This window comes from Pyxicephalus adspersus, chromosome 2 (genome assembly GCF_032062135.1).
Source record: "Pyxicephalus adspersus chromosome 2, UCB_Pads_2.0, whole genome shotgun sequence".
Classification (NCBI taxonomy): Eukaryota; Metazoa; Chordata; class Amphibia; order Anura; family Pyxicephalidae; genus Pyxicephalus; species Pyxicephalus adspersus.
The window spans coordinates 103,945,629-103,971,668 of NC_092859.1; the positions used below are offsets into that span (position 1 = coordinate 103,945,629).

Genomic DNA, 26,040 nt, shown 5'->3' on the forward strand with positions numbered 1-26,040 from the left:
TCATGCAGTATTATTATTATTATTATTATTATTATTATTATTATTATTATTAATAAACATGTTTTATATACTGCCAACATATTACGCAGCGCTGTACATTAAATAGGGGTTGCAAATGACAGACTATTACAGACAGTGATACAGGAGGAGAGGACCCTGCCCCCAAGAGCTTACAGTCTAGTAGGTGGGGGAATTTACACGCAATAGGATGGGTGATATGTAGTGGTGGGAAGTAGTGATGGTTTCAAAAGACAGAAGAAGACGGGTAGGCAAGTTTGAAAAAACAGGTTTTGAGTGCTCTTTTAAATGAGCAGAAAGTAGGAGCAAGCTTAATGGGAAGAGGAAGACCATTCCAGAGAGTTGGGGCAGCTCTAGAGAAGTCTTGTATCTGTGCTTGTGATGTGGTTATAAGTGAGCATTGCATTATACAGGTATTAAAACAAAAATAGTCAAATATTTACTAGCCTGAGTAGACTTTTAGAATTTTTGTACAACTATAATATGAACGACCACCATTTTCACCACCATTTTCAGATACATGTCCGAATGTCCAAAGAATATCATCTTAATGTAAACAACTTTATCAATATGTGTAAATGTTATAGAAAATGGGGCAGATCTCTCCCTAAGAACAAGAAGTAAAAAGATATTATCCTGTTGTCTATGGGACAGGGACCCACAGCTGTTTTTTAACTTTTCTGTTGACTCACACTAACTTAAGTGCCAAAATCACATGCCGACAACTCTGACAATTCATTCATTCTGTCTTCTTTTAAACAGCAAGTGTTAACTAAGATGATACTGATATGAGTCATATCCAGTAAACAGCTAGTCATCACTGACAGATTCTACAAAAAAAATATATATATGGGATATACTCATAACAAATGTGTAGACAACATTGATTGGTTGTAGATAATGATTGATTGGTATTACTGAATAAAACAAATTAAAAAAAACTCACACATGTCTATCTAACATTTGTATTGGCCTTAAAATGTAAACTTTAATAAATATTTCCAGTTTTCCAATAAGTTTTCAATTCTACCCACAATCAGTAAGTTTGAAGCTATTTATTCACACGTGAAACTAATGGATATGAGCTGTGTTTCTATAGCAAATAATAGAAACACAGCTAGGATAAAGAAACACCTTTTTTAATGTAGTCACATATGTGTAAATTCTTATGCCCTTTGCTGTCTGTTTTTAGGAATTGTTGTCCAGTATACAAATGACAATGGCATTAGTTGGAATCTGTTGCGTGAGCTGGATTTCCTATCTTATCTTGAGCCACAAATAATCTCCATAGAATTACCACGTGATGCAAAGACTTCATCAACAGCATTTCGATGGTGGCAACCACAGCATGGTGAGTTGTGTCCTATTTAGTTTTATGTTTTATGTTAGTTATGTTTTTTTCACTTTGTCCTAGCAATCTTTACTAATTTCTCTTTTCCCCAACATAAGCAGTTCTAATATACCATGAAAATCGGAAATTTTTTAAAAACAATGTTAAAACTTGACTGGATATTTGTTAAAATGTTTCATTTTAAAACTTCCAGCCACAACACTAGCAGTGTCATTTATTTGTGTTGTACTTTGACTATTCTTGTTTTGTTAATTATAATAATTTTTTCAGGTAAACAATCAGGCCAGTGGGCATTAGATGATGTCCTCATTGGAATGAATGACAGTTCTCGAACTGGCTTCCAAGACAGATTTGATGGCTCTGTTGATTTACAAGCAAACTGGTACCGAATCCAAGGAGGCCAAGTAGACATTGACTGTCTGTCCATGGATACAGCCCTTATTTTTACTGAGAACATAGGTACGTCTAAGTTATGTTTTGAGGAAATTATTTGCTGAAACTGTACACTGGAGAGCAATAATATGATTTTACTTTTCAGGAGTATAAAAAAAGGGAATTTCCTAATGGCTGCAACGTTTAACATATTCATTATCACTTACATGTCCACTTTTTCACTCATCCAGATCATTAGATGCAAAGTGGTAAACACAATCACAATAAAGCATGTTGAATCACATGGAAATGTATTGGAAATATGATGCAGATCAATATATTCTATATTAGTACATATTGGTGCATTGTAGCGTAGCATCAGTATCAGTGCCTTTATGTAGCAATATGTTATGTATATTAAGGCAGCCAGAATTGTTCTGTCTTAACTGTAACATTTTGATAGACACCGGTTTATAGAAGGTAAATAGGAAATGTTCCCTGTTTACTGTGCCAAAAAATCTCTGAAGCTGACCTTAAGAGATGTACAGGTATATAATGTTTGTGTAATAGGGGGGTTAAATACAAATATTTTGAACTACTGACCTTGATGTACCAATGGAGTAGAGCACTTTTCCCCAATTTTCCCTATATCTTAGTGAATAGGGTGACATTATACTGAATGTTTTTAAATTAAATCATTTTCAATTACTTAGCAAAGTCAAAAATTCTCTTGCAAAGTGAAATATCACATTGCAAAGTAAATATGCTCAATTGCTTTAATAAATCAGCCACACTGTCTAGTGGCCGGTTTGCATCTTTGCTTACCATCTTAGCCTGTGCCATAGGGCACAAAATCACATCTTTCTGGTATTAACAATTTGCCTTCTAAATCATTCGACGAAAGATCTTCTTTTATCCTTCTTTGCAAACTGGCAAATGCTTGTACGTTTGTATATCATACAAAAGTTACTTGAAGGTGAAAGAATGTACTTTCAAGGTAATAACTAAACATTGGTGAATGTACAGAAACTTTAATAGTAGGTGTCATTCCCAGTTGATCCGGCAGTTGGTGCTTTTCATTCATTACATTACATTTGGTTTTCATTTTGAATGAGTACAGCACCACCTAGTGGACAATTGACAATAGCAGCAGCTATTAAACCGAATTACATTAGTGCAAGTATATTTGCCCATCCATAGCCAAGGTTTGTGTAAATTTTCTATCTAAGTGTGCATCAAACAATAAATCAAGCACTTTTAAGGGACAAGGCAAAACTATTCAATTTCTAATTTATTGTTTTTGATTTGTATTACAGGGAAGCCTCGATATGCAGAGACATGGGATTTTGATGTGATGGCATCAAGTTCTCTACAGTTTGAATTGAGCATGGGCTGTAGTAAGCTATTTAGTGATTCTCACACAGTTCAATTACAGTACTCTCTAAATAATGGAAGAGATTGGCACCAGGTTACTGAAGAATGTGTGCCACCCAGTATTGGCTGCTTGCATTATACAGAGAGCTCTGTGTACTCATCTGAAAGATTCCAAAACTGGAGGAGGATTACTGTATCTCTCCCACCTTCAACAAAGTAAGTGTATGGAAGCTAAAATATTTTGTAGTACATATTGTTTTAATAAAAACATATAGATATTTATCTAAAGCCAATTGGTGGAAAGCCATTTAACCTAACTGCATGTTTTTGGGATAAAGCTGGACAACTAAGAGGAAATCCACACAAAGACAAAAAGAACATATAAATAGCATACAGTTAGAGTCCTAGCTGTGCCAACCCTGCTGCCCACTGTGTAAATCTTCTGTTTGCAACTAAACAATTTACGCATAATTTTAATTTAAGCGCAGCTTTCTTTCAACCAAAAAAAAATGCATTTTGTCATATGCTTCTGCATAAGGCCACCTATTTGTTGGCATGCTTAGTGTTGTTCTAAGGATAGGTAAAATAGATGTTTCTTCCTCAATCGGGATCTCTATATAAATACCTTAATGAGCTGATAAAAAGCCATTTTCATATTGTCTAGAAATCCACATAACCTTACTTAAGTTGGCCTAGTTTTTATTATATTTTCCTTTTCAATTGTTGTTAATTTCTCAAGTGTAATAAAATGCACAGTTTGATACAGGAACTAGATTGAATAACACACTTGCACAAAAACACTGTTAAAAAATATTATAGAATCAAAAACGTAGATTTACATTAATTTGACTTTGTACAGGTTGTATGTACTTTGTTTCAGCTGGACAAGTTTTAGCTTAATGTCTGCGTATTAAATATGTACCAAAAGCAAATAAATTATTGACTATTCACTCATGAAGTATTGATTAAAAAACTGCAATATAATTGTGCACTGTAAAATGGATGTGCTTGTATTTTTATCATAGCTCTCCAAGGACTCGCTTCAGATGGATACAGACTAGCTATGGACCTGGTACTGATGCATGGGCTATTGATAATATTATTCTTTCTTCTGGATGCCCTTGGATGTGCTCAGGACATGGTGTGTGTGATTCGGGGCACTGTGTGTGAGTATTAACCCTAGAATATGATGGATGTATATAAACGGTTACATTTAGGACAGGATGCAGTTGGAGATAATCATTATCATTAGGAGTAAAAGAACTGGCACTAGTGGTTCAACACATTTTGGAAAATTGTTTAAAGCACCAAACCCTACAGTTTTACCAAGAAATATCCAAGTGTTTCTTATAACTGAACTCCAGGCAAACATGAAATTACTGTACATCTATGACATTTATATATGGAAGCACTTTACCTGACAAAGGATTTGTACATGCCAGTATTCAGATGTGCACAGTCAGGAGGATCACAACACTTTTACAGTCTGTAACACAGTGGTTTTATCTCTCTTCCCCAACCTGTTAAAGGTACTTACTCTAATTTCATATTAAAAAATAATGTTTAATATTTTGTTCATGAGTACAGAACCACAATAATTTGTGTCCTTTATGGAATCCTTCAGGCCTGGAATTCAACTTTAAGCTGTTTAAATCATTTACATGCACTTAGGGTGACAACTTTCAAACTCATTTTATAACCCCTCCACAGATTTTGTACTAACAAACTATACATTTTATAACTACTCTGTGCAGGACAGAAGTAGTTTCTTTCGACAATTTTTGTAGACAGTTTATTTCACTTTTTAGTGGTACTTTAATCACACTTTTAGCCGGTCACATAGTTTACATACACTTTTTTATTATTTGGTTGCATTGCCTTTAAATCATTAAATTTGAGTTAAGGGTTTGGAGTAGCCTTCCATAAGCTTCTTACAATTGGTTGCTGAAATATTGGCCCCTTTCTGTAGATGGAACTGGTGTCACTGGGACAGATTTGTAGGCCTCCTTGCTTGCACTCACTTTTTTCAATTCTGCCTGTAAATGTGCAGTCAGATTAAGGTCAGGGCTTTGTGATAGCTACTCCAATACCTTGGCCTTGTTGTTTTCAGGCTATTTTGCCACAACTTTTGAGGTATGCTTGAGGTCATTGTCCATTTTGAACATCGGTTTGTGACTCAGCTGCTACTTCCTTGCTAAGATGTTGCTTCAGTTTATCTACACATGTATATATATATCCATACATGTTTCTTCCTTATGATGCTATCTATTTTGTGAACAGTGAACAGTCCCTCCTACATCCCCCCGCCACATGATGCTCCCACCCCCATGCTTAATGATTAGGATGGTGTTCTTTGGTTTGCAATTCTCACCCATTTTCCTCCATACATAACATTGTAACTTTAGCCAAGCAGTTCTTGTAATCTGGCATTTTTATGGCGTCGGCTTTTTACTTGCCTGAGTAGCCTATCGGGTCATTCTGGTAAAGGACCCTTTTTGCTGTGGATATAGATACTTGTCTACTTATGTCCTCCACTGTATTTACAAGCTTCTTTGCTGCTGATTTGTGCTTTTTGTGCCAAGGTATATTCTTCTCAAGGAAGAGTGTACATATAAACTTGTGACTTCAATCATAAGTCAGAATCTGGTTTTTTTTAATGAGCATGTTTGTACTAATTATTTTTAATGTATAGATTTGGTTACCATTTCTGCTTGCATAAAGCTGTATAATGGATCACTTTCTTTTTGAAAAATAAAGAATAAAAAAAAACATAGTTTTGCATATATTATTTTTAACTTTCAATTTCAGATTTCTGATTATTTACATCAAGAAACATTCTAGTGCTGCTTTCTGTGCTGCAGCTAATTTTATGGTTTGCAATATTTCAGGTGTGACAGAGGTTTTGGTGGTGCATACTGTGTCCCGATTGCACCTTTACCTTCCATTTTGAAAGATGATTTTAACAGTAATCTGCATCCTGACCTGTGGCCCGAGGTGTATGGGGCAGAACGGGGTAAACAAAATGGAGAAACAATTAAATCTGGAACGGCTCTTATTTTAAAGGGGGTAAGGACTTATTTATTCCTGTTTTGGGCAATATTATTGTTTATCAGTTGAAATAAAATATGTCTAAAATGAACTACTTAATGAAAAATGTTTTTTTAATCTGTCCTTAATCTGAAATATAATGATTTTGTAAATCAAAGGTCAATTTTTAATTTTGTTAATTAATGTAATTTATTTTAGGAAGGATCCAGAATGCTTGTTTCAAGAGATCTTGACTGTACGCATACATTATACATCCAGTTTTCATTTAAATTCATTACCAAAGGTAGGTTTTTATTGAACACTCAGAGGTAATGAAATATAATTTGATATATATATATAAAACCACACTGTGACTCATTTGTAAAACTTGATAAAAAAAATAAACATTTGTACTTTTCACTGGAGTCTTACAAATCTTACAGACAGATGGCATCCATTATTTTAATTTTGACATGGTCATGCTAATTAGTAAACCTCAGGCTCTCCAGAATGCCATGAATTATAGAAGCATTTTTGTAGTTGATAGGACCTGCTTGATAGGGTACCTATCCCTACAACTGGCAGGTTACTATATCCCTATTTGAAAAAAAGATTGGTTTTTAGGTGCCATTTTAGTATTTTCAAACATAAACAGTCTGGCTTATTAAAACACACTGACAATTGCTTGTTTGCTTTTTCTGTATTTTAGATATGACATGAAAATTTAAAGCGTGAAGCCTTTTATGTGCAGCTAGTCTAGAGCATAGTTCAGCCTGGAGCATGCCCAGAGATCTTAAAGTATATACAGTGTTTGATCCCAGAAGACCTGGATGTCAGTATTGGTCACACTCACAACGTATGAGATATATCCTAAGCTAAGGGCCAGTATCTAGTGAACTTTCTGATTGTGACTGAATATGGCATTGTGGTCTTTTGAGACCTCATTCCATATGTTTGCAGTCCAAATAAATCTATTTCAAACTAACGTGTTCTGAACATAGATTCAAGTATATTTTTATAATGTATCATAATATACAAAACACATGATAATTTAAATCGCCCCTTTTTGCTATTGATGAACAACAAAGGTTAAAAGTAGGGTTCTTCCAAATGCTGAATGTGTATTATGTTGTCATATGTATAGTGGATCTATGGCCAAAACAGACATTTTGTTTAAAAGTGGAGAAAATTTCTCTTTGTTGTCAAAGTCCCTGGAGTAGATTTTTTGTTTAAGCAATTAGATCTTGACAGAGTTTTATACCAATCTCCACTCTACCCAAAACTAAAAAAGAAAAGCTTTTTAAAACTAATTTTTGATTTTTTTCTGTGATATTAAAATACCCACCCCTTTTTTCCTTTTTATAATACATTTACTGTTATTTTATATTTGTACTTTTACTACTTTCAGGAGTTCCAGAGAGATCACACTCTATTCTTCTTCAGTTCTCAGTCACAGGAGGCATCACATGGCATCTCATGGATGAATTTTATTTTACTCAAACTACTGATGTCTTGTTTGTCAATGTCCCTCTACCAGCAGCAGCTCAAACGAATGCCACCAGGTTTAGGCTCTGGCAGCCTTACCACAACGGTATATTTTTTCTTTACTATGTCAAAAATGTACCCTAAAGTGACTAATTCACCTGTTAAAAAATAACCTTCAAAAAAGGTTACCTGTCCCACTGTCCAGCACTTCATTCACACTTTCGAGGGTATATGATCCCTTTGTTATCCTGCACATTCCTTGGTTCAGCATATTGAGTGCTATATAACTGCTATGTCTCCTTGTGACACCAGAGCTACCATGTGGAACCACAGACCTACAGCTGGAGAAGGGTGGTGGGGCAGGTAAATATAAATAGTAAGGAAACTAAGAAATAACTTATATAAAATATATACTTTGGGATCTGATCAGAGCAAATAAGCAAACTTGCATTGTGTGTGTCCAATCACAGCTGTTCCTGACAGTAGTTAGACCAAAAGCAGAGAATATAAGGACCCATGAGGTCCTCCTCTACATCCCAATAACATCAATGACAACACCCAGAAAACAATTGTGGGACTTTTATCCAGGACTAGATCCATTTCAGATTTTTTGGATCTCCCAGGTTCATTGATAAAAGTGTGTCCTCTCCAGTTTTGAAGAGCTTTAATAAATCAGGCCCAAAGAATCAAGTATAATTTAGCTTATGTGGTACGATTCACATAATGACTTGAACAAATGTAGTCAATTATTGATATGTTACTGGCATAAATCACAGGAAATAAATGTTAAAGGATAACATTTGGGGTCTGGGAAAATAAGCTTCCATACCTCTGACTTGTTTTGTATGGGTCTAAACACCACTGTTTCTGATTTTAAAATTATAGGAAACAGAATATTAGTCAAACACTCAACCCAGTGTTACTAGCATAAAAAAATGTACCAAGGACAAAAATGGAATTACCCAGTAAAGAGTGAAAACATATTAGACCTTTATTAAAGCTCTTCAAGGCTGTAGAATATACTCAGTATAGTGAGGGTAATAAAGGACCCTTATACACTAGGGCTCAGAAGGACAAACAGAATAGGTAACACCCTTGGTTACTGGACCTTATCAATCTGATTTTGATTTATGCATTTATTTAGTTTGCTCTTTTATATACTGCTGAAGTATTTTTGCCGTGGTTTACAAAACATATTGATCATTATTTTAACTCTATCTTTAACTTTCCTTAAATGAGTTTGTAATCTATTGTAATGTCTTTACTATGGTTACACAAGCAAAAAACATGCATTTGGAGCAATTAGAAAGGAAGCCAACCTTACGTTATGTTTTCAGAATAAATGAAGAACCAGAAGCATCTTTAGAAATAAAACTCACATATAAGTCAATGCTGATAGAAGTCATGGTAGAAACTAAATCCAGTAGCCAAATGCTGCAAAGCAACTGTACTAACCAATATTATCATTGTCACTGTGCCTGGTCATAGAAGGGTGGCATTTTACTGGAAATATATCTTAAATCTTGACAGAAAAGTGAAATACTTCACTCATATTTATTTCTACCTTCTTTCAGTGTACAGACATACATTTGCATAAATATGACCGCATACTTAAAACCCCACAACCCCTGAAATCCTATTACAGTTGTTGTCATTGTTATCTAATGAAACAGGATGCTCAGAAGATATAACCTACTCTATGTTTATGCAACTTGTGAAAATTATGAGATGAGCTGGCCATTATTTTTGTTGTCATTCTTTACTGTCACAGGGAAGAGAGATGAAATATGGATCATAGAAGATTTTGTCATTGATGGAAATAATATACACAATCCTTCTGTTTTAATGGATACATTTGATTATGGTCCCAGGGAAGATAACTGGTTTTTCTACCCTGGTGGAAATATTGGTCTCTATTGTCCATATTCTTCCAAAGGAGCGCCGTAAGTCATCATGGTTATTTAACACTTTTCATATGTTGGATTTTACTTTGTAATTTTTTTTATCAATATGCAGCTGGAAAAGAGCCTAAGAATCCTGCAACCTTCCAGATACTAGATCCAATCTTGCTACATCTATGCAAAAGAACCACGCCAAGATCAAGGACTCTGTAATAACTTCCTCATCAACAGTGCAAAATGCCTTAGTACACTGTTTAGTAAGCCAGCAAATATGGCTTAATAAAACTTTCTTATTTCTAATAAAAGCATCTTAGTAGCATACATCTGTAAGTTTTGCAGTCCATCTGTAATCTAAGGTAACAAAACCAATTCAACCGTTAGGCAAGAGTTAATATTAATTGTTAACATTTTATGTGACAATACATCTCACTATAAGATTACATGACTCTGATATGCTTTTAAATATAATAATAACACTGAAAATGAAAAAATCAATTGGCCAACCAATAAATGAGAGCTGGTGCTTTTTTGTACAATATTATTATATTTCTGACTATAATATTATAGACATATATTAAAAAACAGTCAATATGAAATGTTAAAGCTGGAGAAGACTGAGCTTTGTGATTACTTTGTAATCTTTGGCCTATGCTTATTGCTATTGAACTGTAGCTCTAGATTTTATGTTTCAGTCATTTCTATTCTAAGAGGTAAAGAAACTGTGACAACTTATACATCCAAACTGAACACAGGACTTTTACAATCAGTGAAAAAAGAGTAAAGAAACAAAATGACATATACAAAATATTGTTATATATCAAGATATAGATTATATATCTTGAACATACTTTAACAAGAACAAAAGGAGGGATCAGGATGGGGGGGGGGGCACAAAGGAAAAAGGTTGAGTGTCTCCAACCACTCAAATCTCCAACTAAAATTGAAATTAAGAAACATAATATATCCAAGGGTCGCATGTTTTATTATTTAAATACCATCTCTAGATTTTAACCTAAGTTTGAAGTGCAGTGACCTTTTTTTTTTTAATTTATTGACAGGGAGGAGGATTCTGCAATGGTTTTTGTTTCAAATGAAGTAGGAGAGCATTCCATTACTACAAGAGATCTAGATGTGGATGAAAATACTATTATTCAGTTTGAGGTAAACTAGTTTTTTGTTTTTGTTTTTTTTAGAAGCATCTCTTTTTTTATATGTTCAAATATATGTATTTAAATATATGTGCCAATATATTTTAGTCAAATTTGCACTACTTTCCTCTAGAAGCAATTACCATTTTTTCACTGTTTTGCTTTTTATTACTGTATTTCACTTTGCCTCTAAATTGTACAGTTTACAGTAATAATGTTTATCCTATTTTATATACTTGACTTCACTATTCCTTTTTTACATAACACTATAAAACATATAACACTAACATAATCACATTTATGTAACTAAATATATTTTTGCCTAAAGCATCATTCTTATCTTATCCAGATTAATGTTGGTTGCACAACTGACAGTAATTCTGAGGATCCAGTGAGACTGGAGTTCTCTCGGGATTTTGGTGCTACATGGCATTTGCTTCTCCCTCTATGCTATAGCAGTAGCAGCCATGTCAATTCCCTGTGCACCACAGAACATCACCCCAGTAGTACCTATTATGCTGGAACTATGCAAGGCTGGAGAAGAGAAGTCATCAACTTTGGTAAACTGCACCTTTGTGGGTAAGCAACATAACTGACTATATTTAAATCTATTTTCATTTTGATTTGCATTTAGTTAAAAAATAATAAAATAAACAAAAATTTGAAAATAGGCAAGCAGAAGCGACTCTTACAAATTATTTGATTATTACTGAGAAGTTAATTTAACCCTACAGTGGAAAATAGTGGAATGTATAGGTGTTAATCAACAGGGACTTTGCAAAGTACAGATAAACACATCAATGTAGAAAGCAAAGATTACAGATTCCCTGATTCATTAATCCTAATTTAATAATCATGGACTTAATTCATCATTATCAACTCAACATAATTCAAAAGAGGCACACTTTCAATATCAGTTACTGTTGAGGGTAAAGGAATGGATTACAAAAATTGTACATACAAAAATGCTGATAAACCCAAGCAAAGAGATATTTTTTTTTCAAATCAGCAAAAGACCTGACATGCTCATTGTTTAGGAGTCTTTATACCTTTTTAACCAGATCTTTTTGTGGCACATCATTTGCAAAAAAAAACAACTAAATATTCTAGATTACACATGCAAAAGATAATGTAGAGAGCTTGGCAGGTAACTTAACAGTAATATTTATTATATATGCAACAAAGTTAGTTACATATATACTTGGTATAACACATACTTTTTCTATTCTTCTAAAGTTCTATTCGGTTTCGATGGTATCAAGGATTTTATCCAACTGCAATGAAGCCTGTGACGTGGGCAATTGATAACATTTATATTGGTCCTCAATGTGAGGAGATGTGCAATGGGCATGGAAGTTGTGTCAATGGCACCAAGTGTATCTGTGACCCTGGATACTCTGGCCCCACATGTAAAGTCAGCACTAAGAATCCTGACTTCCTCAAGGATGATTTTGAAGGTGATCTTGTTTTTTGCAAAATTACTGGCTTCTGTTTTACTTATGTAATGTTTCTGTGTAATCATGTGCTTTATATGTACTTTAGGTGTAAGAAAATAAATATTCATCAGTCAGTATGTGACATACCTAAAAGTTAACATATAGCTACAATATGCTACCCCAGTAGTACCTGTCTTGATATTAATATTGACATTTATTAATTTAAATTAAATTAGGATGCATAAAGAAAAAGGGAGTATCCTAGGGGTATCTCCAATTAGCTTTATTATATACCATAAGAGGTTATGCAAAAACAATGCTTACACTATTTATTAATGTATATTCTATGTATTTGTAAAGTATTTGCAATCATATGTCCCTGGATAGGAGGAGATTTTTTTGCAGATTTAGACAGGTAGAACACATCCACATACTTGTAAGGTCAGTTCAGCGGTAGCCTTTTCTTATTTTACACAAAATAAATCATTGAAATAGGAAATGGATTGATGAGTTTAGGAACCCGGATAATTAGGTGCTTGATTTTCCTATACCATAATCCTTTAGCAGATGTCTATATGAGTCTATAAGAAATATCTAGGGGCTTTAGGATTCAGCCAGAAAGCCAGAGGGAACTTATTTAGTTTCGTCAATGCAACATACTTTATTTATTATGTCATTGACAAGTTGCCACAGTATGGCAATTTTTTTCTGGCCTAGAGCAGTTTGTATTGGTAATGCATGCAGAGGTATCAGATTGGTGAAATTACAGTCATTAGTCAAATAGTCATCATTTTTTATTGTGTACGCTGATATGCTGAACACAGTTGGATGTGTGTTTATATATTTATATATATATATATATATATATATATAAAAAATATTGCTTCTTTTGCAGACATATTGAACTTATTCTGTTGCTACATGGAATTTATGTTGTCATTTATACTGCAATATAAATATTTAAAGCATCACCATACTATATAATAGTACCAATTTGCATAATAACATTAGCAAGAACTTATAAGTCTTTATTTTTACATCTTCCTACCTGTAAAACAGATTGGTCCTTCTAGAGTGAACATGGAGAGTGATTGATGTACACTCATTGCTGTGTATACACAGAATGTAGGTAATACTGAGCTTTCAGTTTGGCTAACTACTCCTGTAGTTCCCACTTCTACTCTGCAATGCTACTCCTTGGAGAAGATCACTGTTCTAGAGATGGACTATTCATCTGTACTGAGAGAGAACATTACAGAGTATCCTATTGCTCAGAATACCCTTTCTGAATATTAAATATGTAGCAGCTGCTAAAAGCCTTTGAATTCCAGAATCATTTCACCATTTGAATATTGCTGAAAAACGCCTGTTCAGACATCAAAAATCTAAATATAGAAAAATGACATGCTCATTACTGTTCTTCTTCATTTATCATGAATAAAAAAGGGACACGGTAGCTATGAGGTCTCTGACACAGTTTTGCATAATTAGCTCTTATAATTACTCTAGCACAACCTATGTTAGAGGCTTTCTAGTTCCTCTTTTCCATTAGCTGTATGGTTTGTAAATTAAGGTGTCATCTAGGGGGTTTCAGCCAACACTTGCCCATGTCCTAGACCATGGCCTTGGTGTGGTAATTTAGCCAGATCAAGTGATAGCTAGAGATGTGAGCAGAAAAGTAAAAACATTTACCAAAAACATAGACAAATCCAACCTCTGCTTTCTCTACATGACCACATCACCAATGGACACATTAGAGGACATTTTGTGGAACACCATCAAACAATGGGACTTTTTAGGCCAGCCTTTACCAAATTTAGCCATTTAGACAACACATTTTTACATCACAAATCTATTTTATTTAAAATCATTAAAATCAAACATAAAAATAAAATCAATGAATAACATAGAATCTCCTATTGGGGTTTTCCCTGAGGGTACGCCCAATCTTGAAAAGTGCCATTACCAATAAATGGTAATGTAGCACACCAATGCTTGTGTTGTAGATTGCCATGTGTTAGGGTAATGCATACATTTGCACAAGTAAACCAATGTGTTATTGCAACCACATGAGTAGAAAGATGCCCCATGGTACAGAATGCAATAAACACTAATGAAAATATATGGGGCACTGAAAGCCATAAGACATTTGTGGGCCTATGCTTAGTGCAGCTGTGATATAGGAAGTGATTTTTTTTTTTTTGTTTTTTTTTGTCTGGCCACTTGATCTACTGAGATCAAAGCAGTAATACAACTTTACAGATTTGCAGCGCAATGACAGTTTTATTGTAGACCATACATAATGCAGTCATTTGGCTGCCATCAATAAACAATGTCTTAATTTTCACAGTAGTAAGTGAATGGTGTGAACATAAATAGAAGAGATTTTTATTTCTGTGTGATTAGGGCAGCATGATGATGACCTCAGTATAGATGAGATTTTGTAAATATGTAAGTGCAAATATAGTTAAGTTTATAATGTTTAAATGTTTGTGGGCTCCTGCCTTCTTAATGCTGGTATTTAGAGAAAGGTAATGATGTGGTAAAAATCTCCTATTGTTTGTATTTCACTGGTCAGAACATGTTTAATTAGATGGTCTTAAATGGTGCCCAGTGTATCACTTAAGGCATCCAATTAGAGGAAATTGTAGCAGAAGTGGTCTCAGATTACACTTTACGTTAATGGTCATATTGACTTTGGTTTGTTAGATTGCCAGCAGGGAACCATTATTCAGTGTAACTATCTTGAAAACCCCACACATCATCAAGTTTTCTCTGTGTCTCTTTAGGTCAATTAGAATCAGATAGATTCCTTCTAGTAAGTGGTGGAAAACCTTCCAGAAAATGTGGAATTCTCTCCAGCGGGAACAATCTCTTCTTCGGTGATGAAGGACTTAGAATGCTCATGACCAGAGATCTAGATTTATCTTTAGCTCGGTAAGAAAAACATCTGTCTCTATAAAGCACATTTTATCTAACCTCCTAAAGAAACTTGCGCCCTGCACCTGTGTCCTTTTCATGCTCACTCACAACTTGGCCATTCACAGAATATGAGGAGTTCTGTGATTATCTATGGGGAAGGGATGCACGAGCCTGAATCTGCTTATAATCGCAGTTGAATCAACCTGACTACTAACAAAAACACTTTTTTTTTAATAAATTGTGTTCCCAATAAACTTGTATAACTGTATTTATTGCCTCACTTTAAAAGTGCATAATTTGAAAAATGTAAATTATTATTAGCAGTGTAAGGCCTGCCTTGGTCCAAAAGGGGTGTTTAGAGTGTAAGGCTACATACACACTTCCAGTGCTTCTCTTCTGATAATCGGCTCAGGGCCGATATCAGACGAGAATCTGGCATGTGTACAGTGCCCGTCGTCCATCGTCCGAAAGACCGCCCTGGAGGATCCATGAACGATGGATGATGAACGATCCTAATGCAAGGGAAGGGGGGGAGCGCGCAGCAGGGTGCCGCTCCATTGTTCTCCCCCTCCCCTCTCCATAGAGCTGAGCGCTCTATGTATAGCACTCGTTCATGCATCGTGCAGTCCTTAGTCGTTGGAAAGGATCATGAAAGATGCTTTCCAACGACAATAATTGCACGTGTGTATGTAGCTTAAGAGTTGAAGGGATTAAAGTTAGTGTAAGTAATATACCAATACAGGGAACAGGATGCCAACATGTACAATTATGGATCTAATATAAACTGTATATATTCTGAACAGAGGGAGGTTAAAAGTAAGAACAAAAACCTAATATACTGCAGTTTACTAGTCAAAAAAAAGGTTAGCATGGCCAACTCTTTTTTCTTGGTATCGTTAGTCAGCAGGTAAAAAACTGAGATACTTTATTTACTGTATTACTGTAAATAGGACATTTTGTAACCAGTTGAAATCTCTAAAAATGTGTGCAAGAGTCACCTTTTACCCAAAATGTATACATTTTTACAATTCATGTTCATGTATGAATCATGCGTAAAATTTGCTTAACACATTTTCTAATTGAATGCAATGTAAATAAAAGTTTGGGTAAAAGTTGGTAAATGTTGGAAAAAAAACAAATTAAACAAACCTCAGTATGAAGCAATGGCTACAGGTATCACAAAACAAATCAATTTTTTTTCACACTGTCTTTTATTGCTAATTAAAAAAACTATCCTCTTTCTAGGTTTGTGCAGTTTTTTATGCGTTTAGGCTGTGGAAAAGCAGTTCCAGACCCTCGGAGTCAGCCAGTGCTACTGCAGTATTCACTGGATGGTGGATTATCATGGAGTCATTTACAAGAATTCCTCTTCAGTAATTCCAGCAATGTAGGAAGATATATTGCACTGGAGATCCCATTAAAGGCTCGATCTACCTCCACCCGTCTGCGTTGGTGGCAGCCATCTGAAAATGGGCATTTTTACAGTCCGTGGGTTATAGATCAAGTAAGAAAGTATATCTTTGAGTCATATAGAAGACTGTGGCTTCATCTAATCATGACATTATTTTTTAGGCTATTGCTTTTCTTCACAATGGGATTAGACATTGTCCCAGGAAAGTTGGGGTGGTGGGGGTTGTGAATCTTAAGAGGCAACTGCATTGTGCATTTAAAATATAAACGTATCTGAAATACAGAGAAGCTTGCAGATTTTTAAGATAAGCTTATGGCTACTAAAACAGTTGTGGCCTGGTTTTATGTCTTTATGATTTCCTGATTATCATGAAATAAAGTACAGTATTAAAAAAATAAATGAATTAGGAAGTTTAAATATATATATATATATATATATATATATTACAGTTAACTGAGCAAACATGTCACAATACTCAGTACAATGACAGATGAATGGAGCTCAGTGTGATGTGCTAACAAAGGGAGTCTGATAGTCTAACAGAACTATATAATGTTTTGACTTTGTCTTTTGTACTTGTAGATACTTATTGGTGGGAACATATCTGGAAACACAGTGCTAGAGGATGACTTCACAAATTTAGATAACAGAAAATGGCTTCTTCATCCTGGTGGCACTAAGATGTCTGTGTGTGGTTCTACTGGAGATGCCCTTGTGTTTATTGAGAAGGCCAGTACTCGTTATGTTGTCACAACAGACATTGTGGTCAATGAAGACTCTTTTCTGCAGATGGAATTTGCTGCTTCATGCTCTGTTACAGATTCTTGTTATGGTGAGATAATAAATTGACATTTACAAAATTAAAAATCCACATCATTAGTATACCAGGGGTATAAAATGATCTTAGAGCCCTGGCCCCAAGCATAGTATGGACACATTTGTTGGCTATTTATGCATGGATAAAACATCTCTAAGATACAAATTAACAAAAGCCAAAACACCAACTTTTACAAAAAATAATAAAAAAGGTGGAACTGTATATCAAGTCTATGTTTTTGTAAACTTTTGTTTAAAATGCAGATATAAAAACCTGTGTGGAAGTACCTTAGAACAGCATATATTTAGCATTTCCTGAAATCCACTGAAGTCAATCTTATCCTCTCAAATGCACATAGCACTGCTCTATTCGTATGTACTGTGAGCACAAGAAGATGCACTTAGTCTTAATTTTCTTATTACATTTTGTTAGCAATGTTCAACCTTAGTACAATGATATCCATAAAAACATATTTGAATTACCAATTTAAAGAAATTGCAACTACAAATAATTGTCCTGTCTTAGAGATATAAAATAGTTGTGTTTCTTCCTCAATTAAATAATGTTCTTTGAGTTTATAACACCCTCATTAAACTTACCTATGTCTGTTTTGGTAAAGCAACAGTTTTTTTTTTCTTTTAGATGTTTCTTCACTGACATAAACAAACACTTACCTGAAACATTATGGCTTGACAATAATACAATGCATAAACTAATTTTTGTGTTAGCCTATAGCACTCAATCACAAATAAGTTAGCGGTTCAAACTCATTGAAGCTGATTTCTTAATTTCCATAAATTGTTAATTGTTCGGTATTATTAATAAATAAAGTCTACTGTGGAATAGATGCCTCTCACCATCTGCCTCCTTCTGCTAAATCCAACCTTGTGGCTGACATTGAGAATGAGAAAAATAGCTTCCCCATTGTAAGATGATTACTAGCAAATAATATGTCTGTAATCTCCATTTATTATAATTACTGCCATTAAAACAACACCCAAACATGTTTTATGGGATGCTTTTTCATCACCATTGTATGTATATTTAGCATGTCAGATTGTCAAATTAGAAGGTGGATCTATATCACACACACCTACTTGTTTCGGTTGGATGTTGGTAAATTTTTGGTTTACCAACATCCAATTGTTTTGGTTTACAATCTAAAGATTGTTGATAGAAATATTAGGAAATATTATCAACAGTTATGTATCAATAATTTTGGTTACCTTCCCTATGCTGCTTTGTTTGCCCTAATATTAGCCCTCTCCCACCCTTTACCATTGCCATTTAATCCTCAGACACACCCCTATGTAATTGCATTGAAAAATCATAATTTAAATTTTGTATTGTCCTGTATTGAACTCCAGTACTTTCTTAAAAAAAATTATTTTCAGTGCCCCAAAATCAAATACTTATTATGGTAAATTTTATCAGTCTTCTATAACCCACTTCACAGCAGCATTTACACTGTGAGAGGGAGAGATCAAATTCATGTCCCTGTACAGGGCCTGATTTATTCTTCCTTCCCCTGGATCAAATGTATTTTCCCTTCCTTCTACCCAGGTAAACTTGTAATATAAAATATAGACACGGAAGACACACAGAGGCTGAAAAGTAAAAAGATTGAAGGGACAATTTGTACCAGTATACCTCTTAACAGATAAGTAAGAAAGACAGCAGCAAAAAAAAGATCCTACCCCTTCCGACTTGACACACAGTGATGAAATGATTGGGAACTTAATTAGGGACATTTTATCTGATTAGACAATTTAAAAGTAAATAATTATTTGAAACCCAGTATTGAGAAACTCCAGTAAGTGCAGCAATTTGTTTTTTTTTGCACAAAAAATGAATGATGTTGGTAGATCTGGCAAATAGTGGGCAAAACAGGTTTGGAATGTTCACTTATCTCTCATCTGAAATGTCTACTGATACTCCTGATAACAATTTGTACTAAATAGCAATAGAGTATGATATATGGATTTATGTTTATGTTAACAAATATGAATTCTATAGGATTCATGTTGTGTACTACAATAATGTTTTGCTTCTCTTTTAGCTATTGAACTGGAATACTCTGTGGATCTGGGGCTCACATGGAATCCTGTATTTAAAGATTGTCTGCCAACCAATGTAGAATGCAATAAATACCAACTTCAGAGAGTGCTTGTATCAGACACATTTAACAAATGGACTAGATTTACTTTGCCTCTGCCTCCATATACCAGGTAAAATTGTAGCTGAGAATGCCAAAAAACTTCAGAAAACACAGTTCTGGTTCTGCCATAATTTACTGCTATTAAATCATAGGGGTCTTTTTATAAATCACTGAAGCTGGCATTCACCATTTTTTGGTAAAGCATTTTCAAGGAACATATTTTGAATTAGAATGATTGGTGAAGAACATACTCTACCTTATATCTTATAAGTAGGCCCCATGAGCTGTGTGGCAGACCAATAAGACCCTACAGGTAAAACACACATTTCAAGACAGTAAAGGCGAAAATACGCCAGTCTTGTGCCAGTAAGGCAAGCACAGAACCACTACCTTTTGGATGGTCTCACTGGGCCTGATTTAATAAAGCTGTCCAAGTGTGCAGAAGATACACTTTTATCAGTGATGAAAGACAGCTGTAATAGATCTGGTCCAGGATTGAAAACATTTGCTAAGAAATAGCAAATTATTTTTAGGAAATCCATTCCAGGTTTACCCCGGTTCATTGATTAAACTGTATCCTTTCCAACCTTGGAGAACATTATTAAATCAGGCCCACTGTGTTCTGTCAGACACTTTGTCATTATTAATCTACATATGATAAGTACAATTTCAACATAATAAAGTAGTACATACATAATGGCATCATAGGCATCACTTTTCTATAGAAAAGGAAATACTGCAGAGGTGTTACAATATGTTGAAAACATTGGTTTGATTGTCCATTTTTTACAGTCTAACTATAACAGGCTAAAACTAGTTACATTGTTGGAAATATGTCTATGAATAGGAAACAATGTTTTATTTATTTATTTATTTGTATTTCCACCGTCACATGTTTTTACACGTTGATGTATGCTGGCTGAAGTGGATCCAAAGTAAAACCCCTTCCCATCTTTTCTTCATCATTGCTCTAAAAAAACACGAAACCTCCAAAATGCATGTCTTGGAGAAAATGCTGATCTAGAATCCGACAGCAGATGGACATGGGATCTGCTAAAGGGGTAGATCAGACTTCAGAATGGCAGATCATATCCTTCTATAGCGATCAAATGACCAGTCCTTATAAAATGTGTCTACTTGCTGTGTGATATTACAGTGGTGTTTTTTCAATCCATATAAATATTTTAGTGGTTCTATTAGCATGTGTTGTGAAAGATTTAGGTTGGTTACATTTATTGTAATATGCTTGTACTATTTGCTTTAGATTTACTAATAACAATGAGTATAAGGGACTACCTAATTGAATTGAATTGAACCAATTGAATAAATTGTCTATGTAGGCTGTTAATTCTTACGTTTTATAGTAGATTGCACAGAAAATGTACAAACGCAAACTTCAACATGTAGGCCTGCTTTAGTTGAAAACCTTGTTACCAACATATTACAAAGATTTTAAAGTAACAAAGGCATATAAACATATTTTAATATTTTTTTTGTCAGGCAGGACTGAGTAAGAAAATTGCAAACACTACCTTACTCACAATGTGAGAACATAGATAAAGACTACAAGGTTTATTCTCATAGATCATAAAAGAATGCAGTTTACAGAAATCAGAAAACAGCTGCCATTTAGATCAGAACTGGACATCGATTTTGTTTTCATTACAAAAATTAAATTGTTTTTTTTATATTTCTTTATTTTTTACATTCATGCATCTGAAATATGAAGGCTGTTTTTTCTCTCTGTTAGAAAGCAAAGTTGGACTTAAAACATATGCTTTTATATTGTCTTTCATCAATAAAAAAAAGAATTATACTAGCTATTCATAGATTTCATTTGTGGCACTTGGAAAGCGTTTATATTCAGAATACTGTAAAAAATAAAGTAATGTCATTGCAAGTTTATGCAACAAACTGGGTTCCTCTTTTTTAAATATATTTAAAGCCAAAGCCTTGTTTTGTAATTTTTTAATAGAACAGGTAGGAATAACAAATCTTTCATGAGGTTTTATTACTGTCTGTGCCTTTTCCTGATAATCTTTGGTAGTGTGACAAAAAGTGATGTGATGAAAATTTTACAGTTGCCATCATAACATAAGGGGAGTCTTCCAATGAAGACACCTGTCCCCGAAACAAATGTCTAGGATAGGAATTTTCCTTAGCTTCTTGCATGAAAGTTAAGAAAAATCGCTCTAAAAAGGAGAGATACAAAATTTTAACAAAGGTTTTAACAATTCCTTTGGTTATGAAAAAAAGGTTTGCTTCTAAACAACAATTCCCAACCAGTTTTCACCTTGAGGTTGCTAGGGGTTCCTGGAACTGTGGCTGATTGACCTCCTATTTGATGCTTTTCCGGGTCCAACACCACTTCGTAGAACCAGTTGCATGGCTCCAATGATTGTTTAGGTGTCTGGAAATGTGGTATTCTAGCCACCACTGAAAGGGGGCATTTTTCCACTGTCCACCACTTTAAGGCTTTTTCCCCCTCTGCCCCCCCCCCCTAAAATTTGTTTTAGAAGGGGTTCCCTGACCTAAAAATGATTTCAAGGTTTCCTTAGGGCTAACAAGGTTGAGAAAGGCTAATCTAGAAATATACTTTAATTATAAAAGCTTTTAGTAGTTCCTAACCTTATTTGAGTTTTTCACATTCAAGTCTTTTAGTAATTTTATGAAAGTGCACAAAAAGTTTGACAATTTTAATTTGCAGATGTGTGTTCAGACACAATATATATTTATTTTCATATAAATCAGAGCATACGGCTCCAAGACTTTTCTAGTATTTCTCCACTCTCTGGAATTCCCTCTGCCACCACTCTAGGCTTACTCTTTTATTAAATGTAAACAAGCAACTAAAGCTTATCTCTTTAAACTCACCTACCCATATACATCTCTCTCATACGCACCACTAATTAGCCACCATTCCTTCCCCCTAGCTATTTTATACTGTATGCTCCCTCACCACGTAGATTGTAGGCCCATTGGAGCAGGGTTCCACTCTCCTCCTGTGTCATTGCTTGTATTTATGTATGAAGGTTTGTCATCTACATTCCCTGTTTATTGTACAGCACTGTATAGTATGTTAGCACATGATAATAACAAAATATTATATTATATTATATATTATATTTTATAACAAAAAGATAATATTAAAACTACATTAGAAAAAGTAAATTCCAACTTTGAGAAAAGCTGAAATTTCTCATTGGCATTTGTAAGTCATTTTGATACATGCCATGACAATTAAGCTTTACCAGCTTGCCAGAATCTTACATTTAAAGTGTAAAATACAATACTTCAGCAGATACTGTCAGTTTTTTCCCCTGCATCATAAGAGGATAGACCGGCTTTGACAGCATATACAGTGTCAGAATTAGGAATAAGTAAAGAGAGGTCTGGAAACTGTTGCAGGTTTCCTGTTAGGTACCTGCATTCTGTTCAGCGTATGCAAGGTCCCCCTAATGTTAGAGAATAGCTAGTCAGAGATAATTCTCACTGAGTGATGCATAAAATAGTAATAGGAAAGTATAGTGTAAAGTTAGCAAACACTGATTCATCAGGATTATTTTTTTAGCTCTAGAAATGTATACATTGGTCCATTAGATGCAGGGAAGCTTAGCTACTACTACATTATGCAAATTATAATTAAAAACTTTTTTTTGAATCAACACAAACATCAATTTTTTTACATCAAGTTGCGCTCTACTAAACTTGTATCTATAAATTTGTGCAAAGACCTTGCATTTCCTTTGAAAGAACATGTTATATATGGGGATGTGATATTTGGGGTATTTGCACTACAGCTAGTGCAGTGAGAGGAAGGCAGCCTAGCTATTGGAGTAGCAGTAACAATCCCAAGGTTGCTGATGACAGGTAGAATCAAGCCTGTGGATGAAGGAACACACAGTGCCTAATCTCTGAGGTGGTCATCAAGCGCTTGTTACTATCAATACAGTGTGACAGGGTGGAAAAACAGCAGATCTGCATTTATGTGTGAATCTCCTAAAAGGTGTTTTTTGTAACTTAAATGTGGATTGCTATGGAGAGAACACTGCTAGGTCCACAAAAACAACTCATTTGGCAACCTGTAACAAGATTTAATTGAATGTTCTATCCTTGGCAATTGTGTAGACGGATTTTTTTCCTTAACTATTTACTTTCTCTCCTTCTTTTTGTATCACTGAGTACTATGTTTTAATGAACAATACTAATCATTTTTCATGTAATTCCTGCAAATACATTTGGAAATATATTTTCAGTATTCTACTGTGCTGGCTTTTACTCAGTGCAGACACTGCCATCTCGTGGTCACTGCTCACATTTTTAAACTTGGTAATTGCAAAAATGTAAAACAATGCAAAATGTTACAATAAAATTGGGAGATTTACAAAATTTCAATATAATTTTAATAAAACATAGTTCTACATAGTATTTAGTACCCTCACTTATATTGCTGTGACCAAAATAATTCATCCTCTTAACACAATACAGCAGGACAAAACATGTGAGTAGGGGTTCATGAAATGTAAACTTGCATCTAGTTCTGAAAATATTGTGGTATCAGAAATATATGTTTGTTTTTATTTTTTAAGATCTCAAGCAACTCGATTCCGGTGGAACCAGCCATCACCTTTTGACAAGCAGCAAACCTGGGCTATAGATAATGTCTATATTGGTGATGGGTGTGTTGACATGTGCAGTGGCCATGGTCGATGTCTACAGGGAAATTGTGTGTGAGTATGATGTATTTTATTTTTCACAAAATGACACTTTAAAATTATTATAAAGTTAGGAATATATTATTATTATAATAACTTAGGAACTGATAATTATTCTAGTATTTGTTATAATATGTTTCTATCACATTTAGATTACCGCAAGCTACCTATTTGTCTAAACTTGTTTTTAAACTTAAAAATCTTAGGCTATTTTCCTGCAAATATGTTTATATTAGGATTTTTGTTTTGTCTAAACCTAAACTTTTTCCCCTAATTTACACATAATTACATAGTAGGTCAGGTTGAAAAAAAACATAAGTCCATCAAGTTCAACCACAAGGGAAATAAACATATCACAAATATAAAACCCTATGGACGTTGGTCCAGAGGAAGTCAAAAAAATCCTGGTACAATTTGCTTCAACCGGGGAAAAAATGACTTCCCGATTCCATGAGGCAATCGGATGTTCCCTGGATCAACAGTCACTGTTATCTTTACTTTAGGGCTTTAATACCCAGTTATATTCTGTGCATCTAGAAAAACATCCAGCTTTTTATTAAAGCAATCTATAGTAGTTGCTGAAACTCTTCCTGAGGGAGCCGATTCCACATTTTCACAGACCTTACAGTGAAGAATCCCTTCCTTATCCGGAGCTTAAACTCCTTTTCCTCCAGACGCAAAGAGTGCCATTTTATTCTTTGTAATGATCTCAATGACTACTGTTAAAATATCTCCAGTCCAGCAATCTACATACTGTAGATCTGTCTATTTTAACAAGCTTAAAAGCCCCAATGCATCATTATATATTTGGCTCACTAAATGGATGCAGTTTAAGAGCGTGGTTAAAGGGATGCTTAAAATCAGTGACATTTATTCACAGCTTTTTGGAAAGGGGGCTCAATATAGTTTAATGAAATTGCAACCCTTGTTATGAACGTGTCTTTCTAAATGTTCATTAAATATCACTGAAGCATTTGGCAGTGTCTGCTGCATGCACAGTGATTTCTAAAATTACAGCACTGATTCTATTCATTTATGTCCTACTGCATTTGCCAGTAGTGTCTATGTGGACATCACGTGAACTGCCCTTTGAAGGGATCTTGGCCACCTACATCTACAGTAACCAATCAGGAAAAAACTTTTAGTTTTTGTACTTTACTTTAATTAAAGTTTGCTTATATAGTAATTCTATGTAAAATAAATGACTAGTGCGTGTTATCTCTGTATGTATGGCATTTTGTAGATGTGATGACTACTGGGGAGGGATTTATTGTGATGAACCAGAGGTATCTCTACCAACTCAACTGAAGGACACTTTTAACCGAGCTCCAGCTAGCCAGAATTGGTTGACTGTAAATGGTGGGAAGCTGAGCAGTGTCTGTGGAGCTGTGGCATCAGGAATGGCTCTTCACTTCAGCGGGGTCAGTATAAATGTTTTTACACTTGTTGTTTTTTTACCTTACTGTGCTCCAACAGTTTTAAGTTGAATGCACCCAATCAGTGTATTATGCAGTGAAATTTACCTTAAATTATGTTACACCTCATATTGAATACCTCCAAGTGGAAAATAATTTGTGTTTGATATTCAGGGCTGAAAAATCTTTACATTGCGTCAAACATAGATTTTTCACTTGGGGTGATAGCGATAAACCTGGATCACTTTTAGCCAAAAAATTATACTCCAAAACCCCTATTTTTGCTAATCCCAAAATTACATTGAGTGATGGTAGGCTTTCACAAAATCCATCATTAATCCTAGAGGCTTTTTCAACTTTAAACTTTATTCAACTATTTCCACTATATCCATTTCTACCTTAAAATTGCGTTTTTTGATAGTCCCCCTACCAAAACTAAAATTGTCTCATGCTGAATTTAATAACAAAAAGTTAAGTGCGGAAGGAGTGT

The 26,040-nt window shown here is 34.5% G+C and overlaps 1 protein-coding gene across 1 annotated transcript in view; it reads left to right on the forward strand.

Moving 5' to 3' along the window:
* Positions 1-26,040, forward strand: part of RELN (reelin) — a 232,619-nt gene that overhangs the window by 180,310 nt on the left and 26,269 nt on the right. The window contains exons 32-48 of the mRNA XM_072399046.1: positions 1,211-1,369; positions 1,640-1,828; positions 3,058-3,331; positions 4,141-4,281; positions 6,004-6,181; positions 6,362-6,446; positions 7,551-7,733; positions 9,399-9,570; positions 10,587-10,689; positions 11,026-11,255; positions 11,913-12,133; positions 14,902-15,049; positions 16,280-16,538; positions 17,028-17,277; positions 19,322-19,490; positions 24,010-24,150; positions 25,379-25,556. Of these exons, the coding sequence (XP_072255147.1) occupies positions 1,211-1,369; positions 1,640-1,828; positions 3,058-3,331; positions 4,141-4,281; positions 6,004-6,181; positions 6,362-6,446; positions 7,551-7,733; positions 9,399-9,570; positions 10,587-10,689; positions 11,026-11,255; positions 11,913-12,133; positions 14,902-15,049; positions 16,280-16,538; positions 17,028-17,277; positions 19,322-19,490; positions 24,010-24,150; positions 25,379-25,556 (3,080 nt within the window). The remainder of the gene's footprint in view (positions 1-1,210; positions 1,370-1,639; positions 1,829-3,057; positions 3,332-4,140; positions 4,282-6,003; positions 6,182-6,361; positions 6,447-7,550; positions 7,734-9,398; positions 9,571-10,586; positions 10,690-11,025; positions 11,256-11,912; positions 12,134-14,901; positions 15,050-16,279; positions 16,539-17,027; positions 17,278-19,321; positions 19,491-24,009; positions 24,151-25,378; positions 25,557-26,040) is intronic.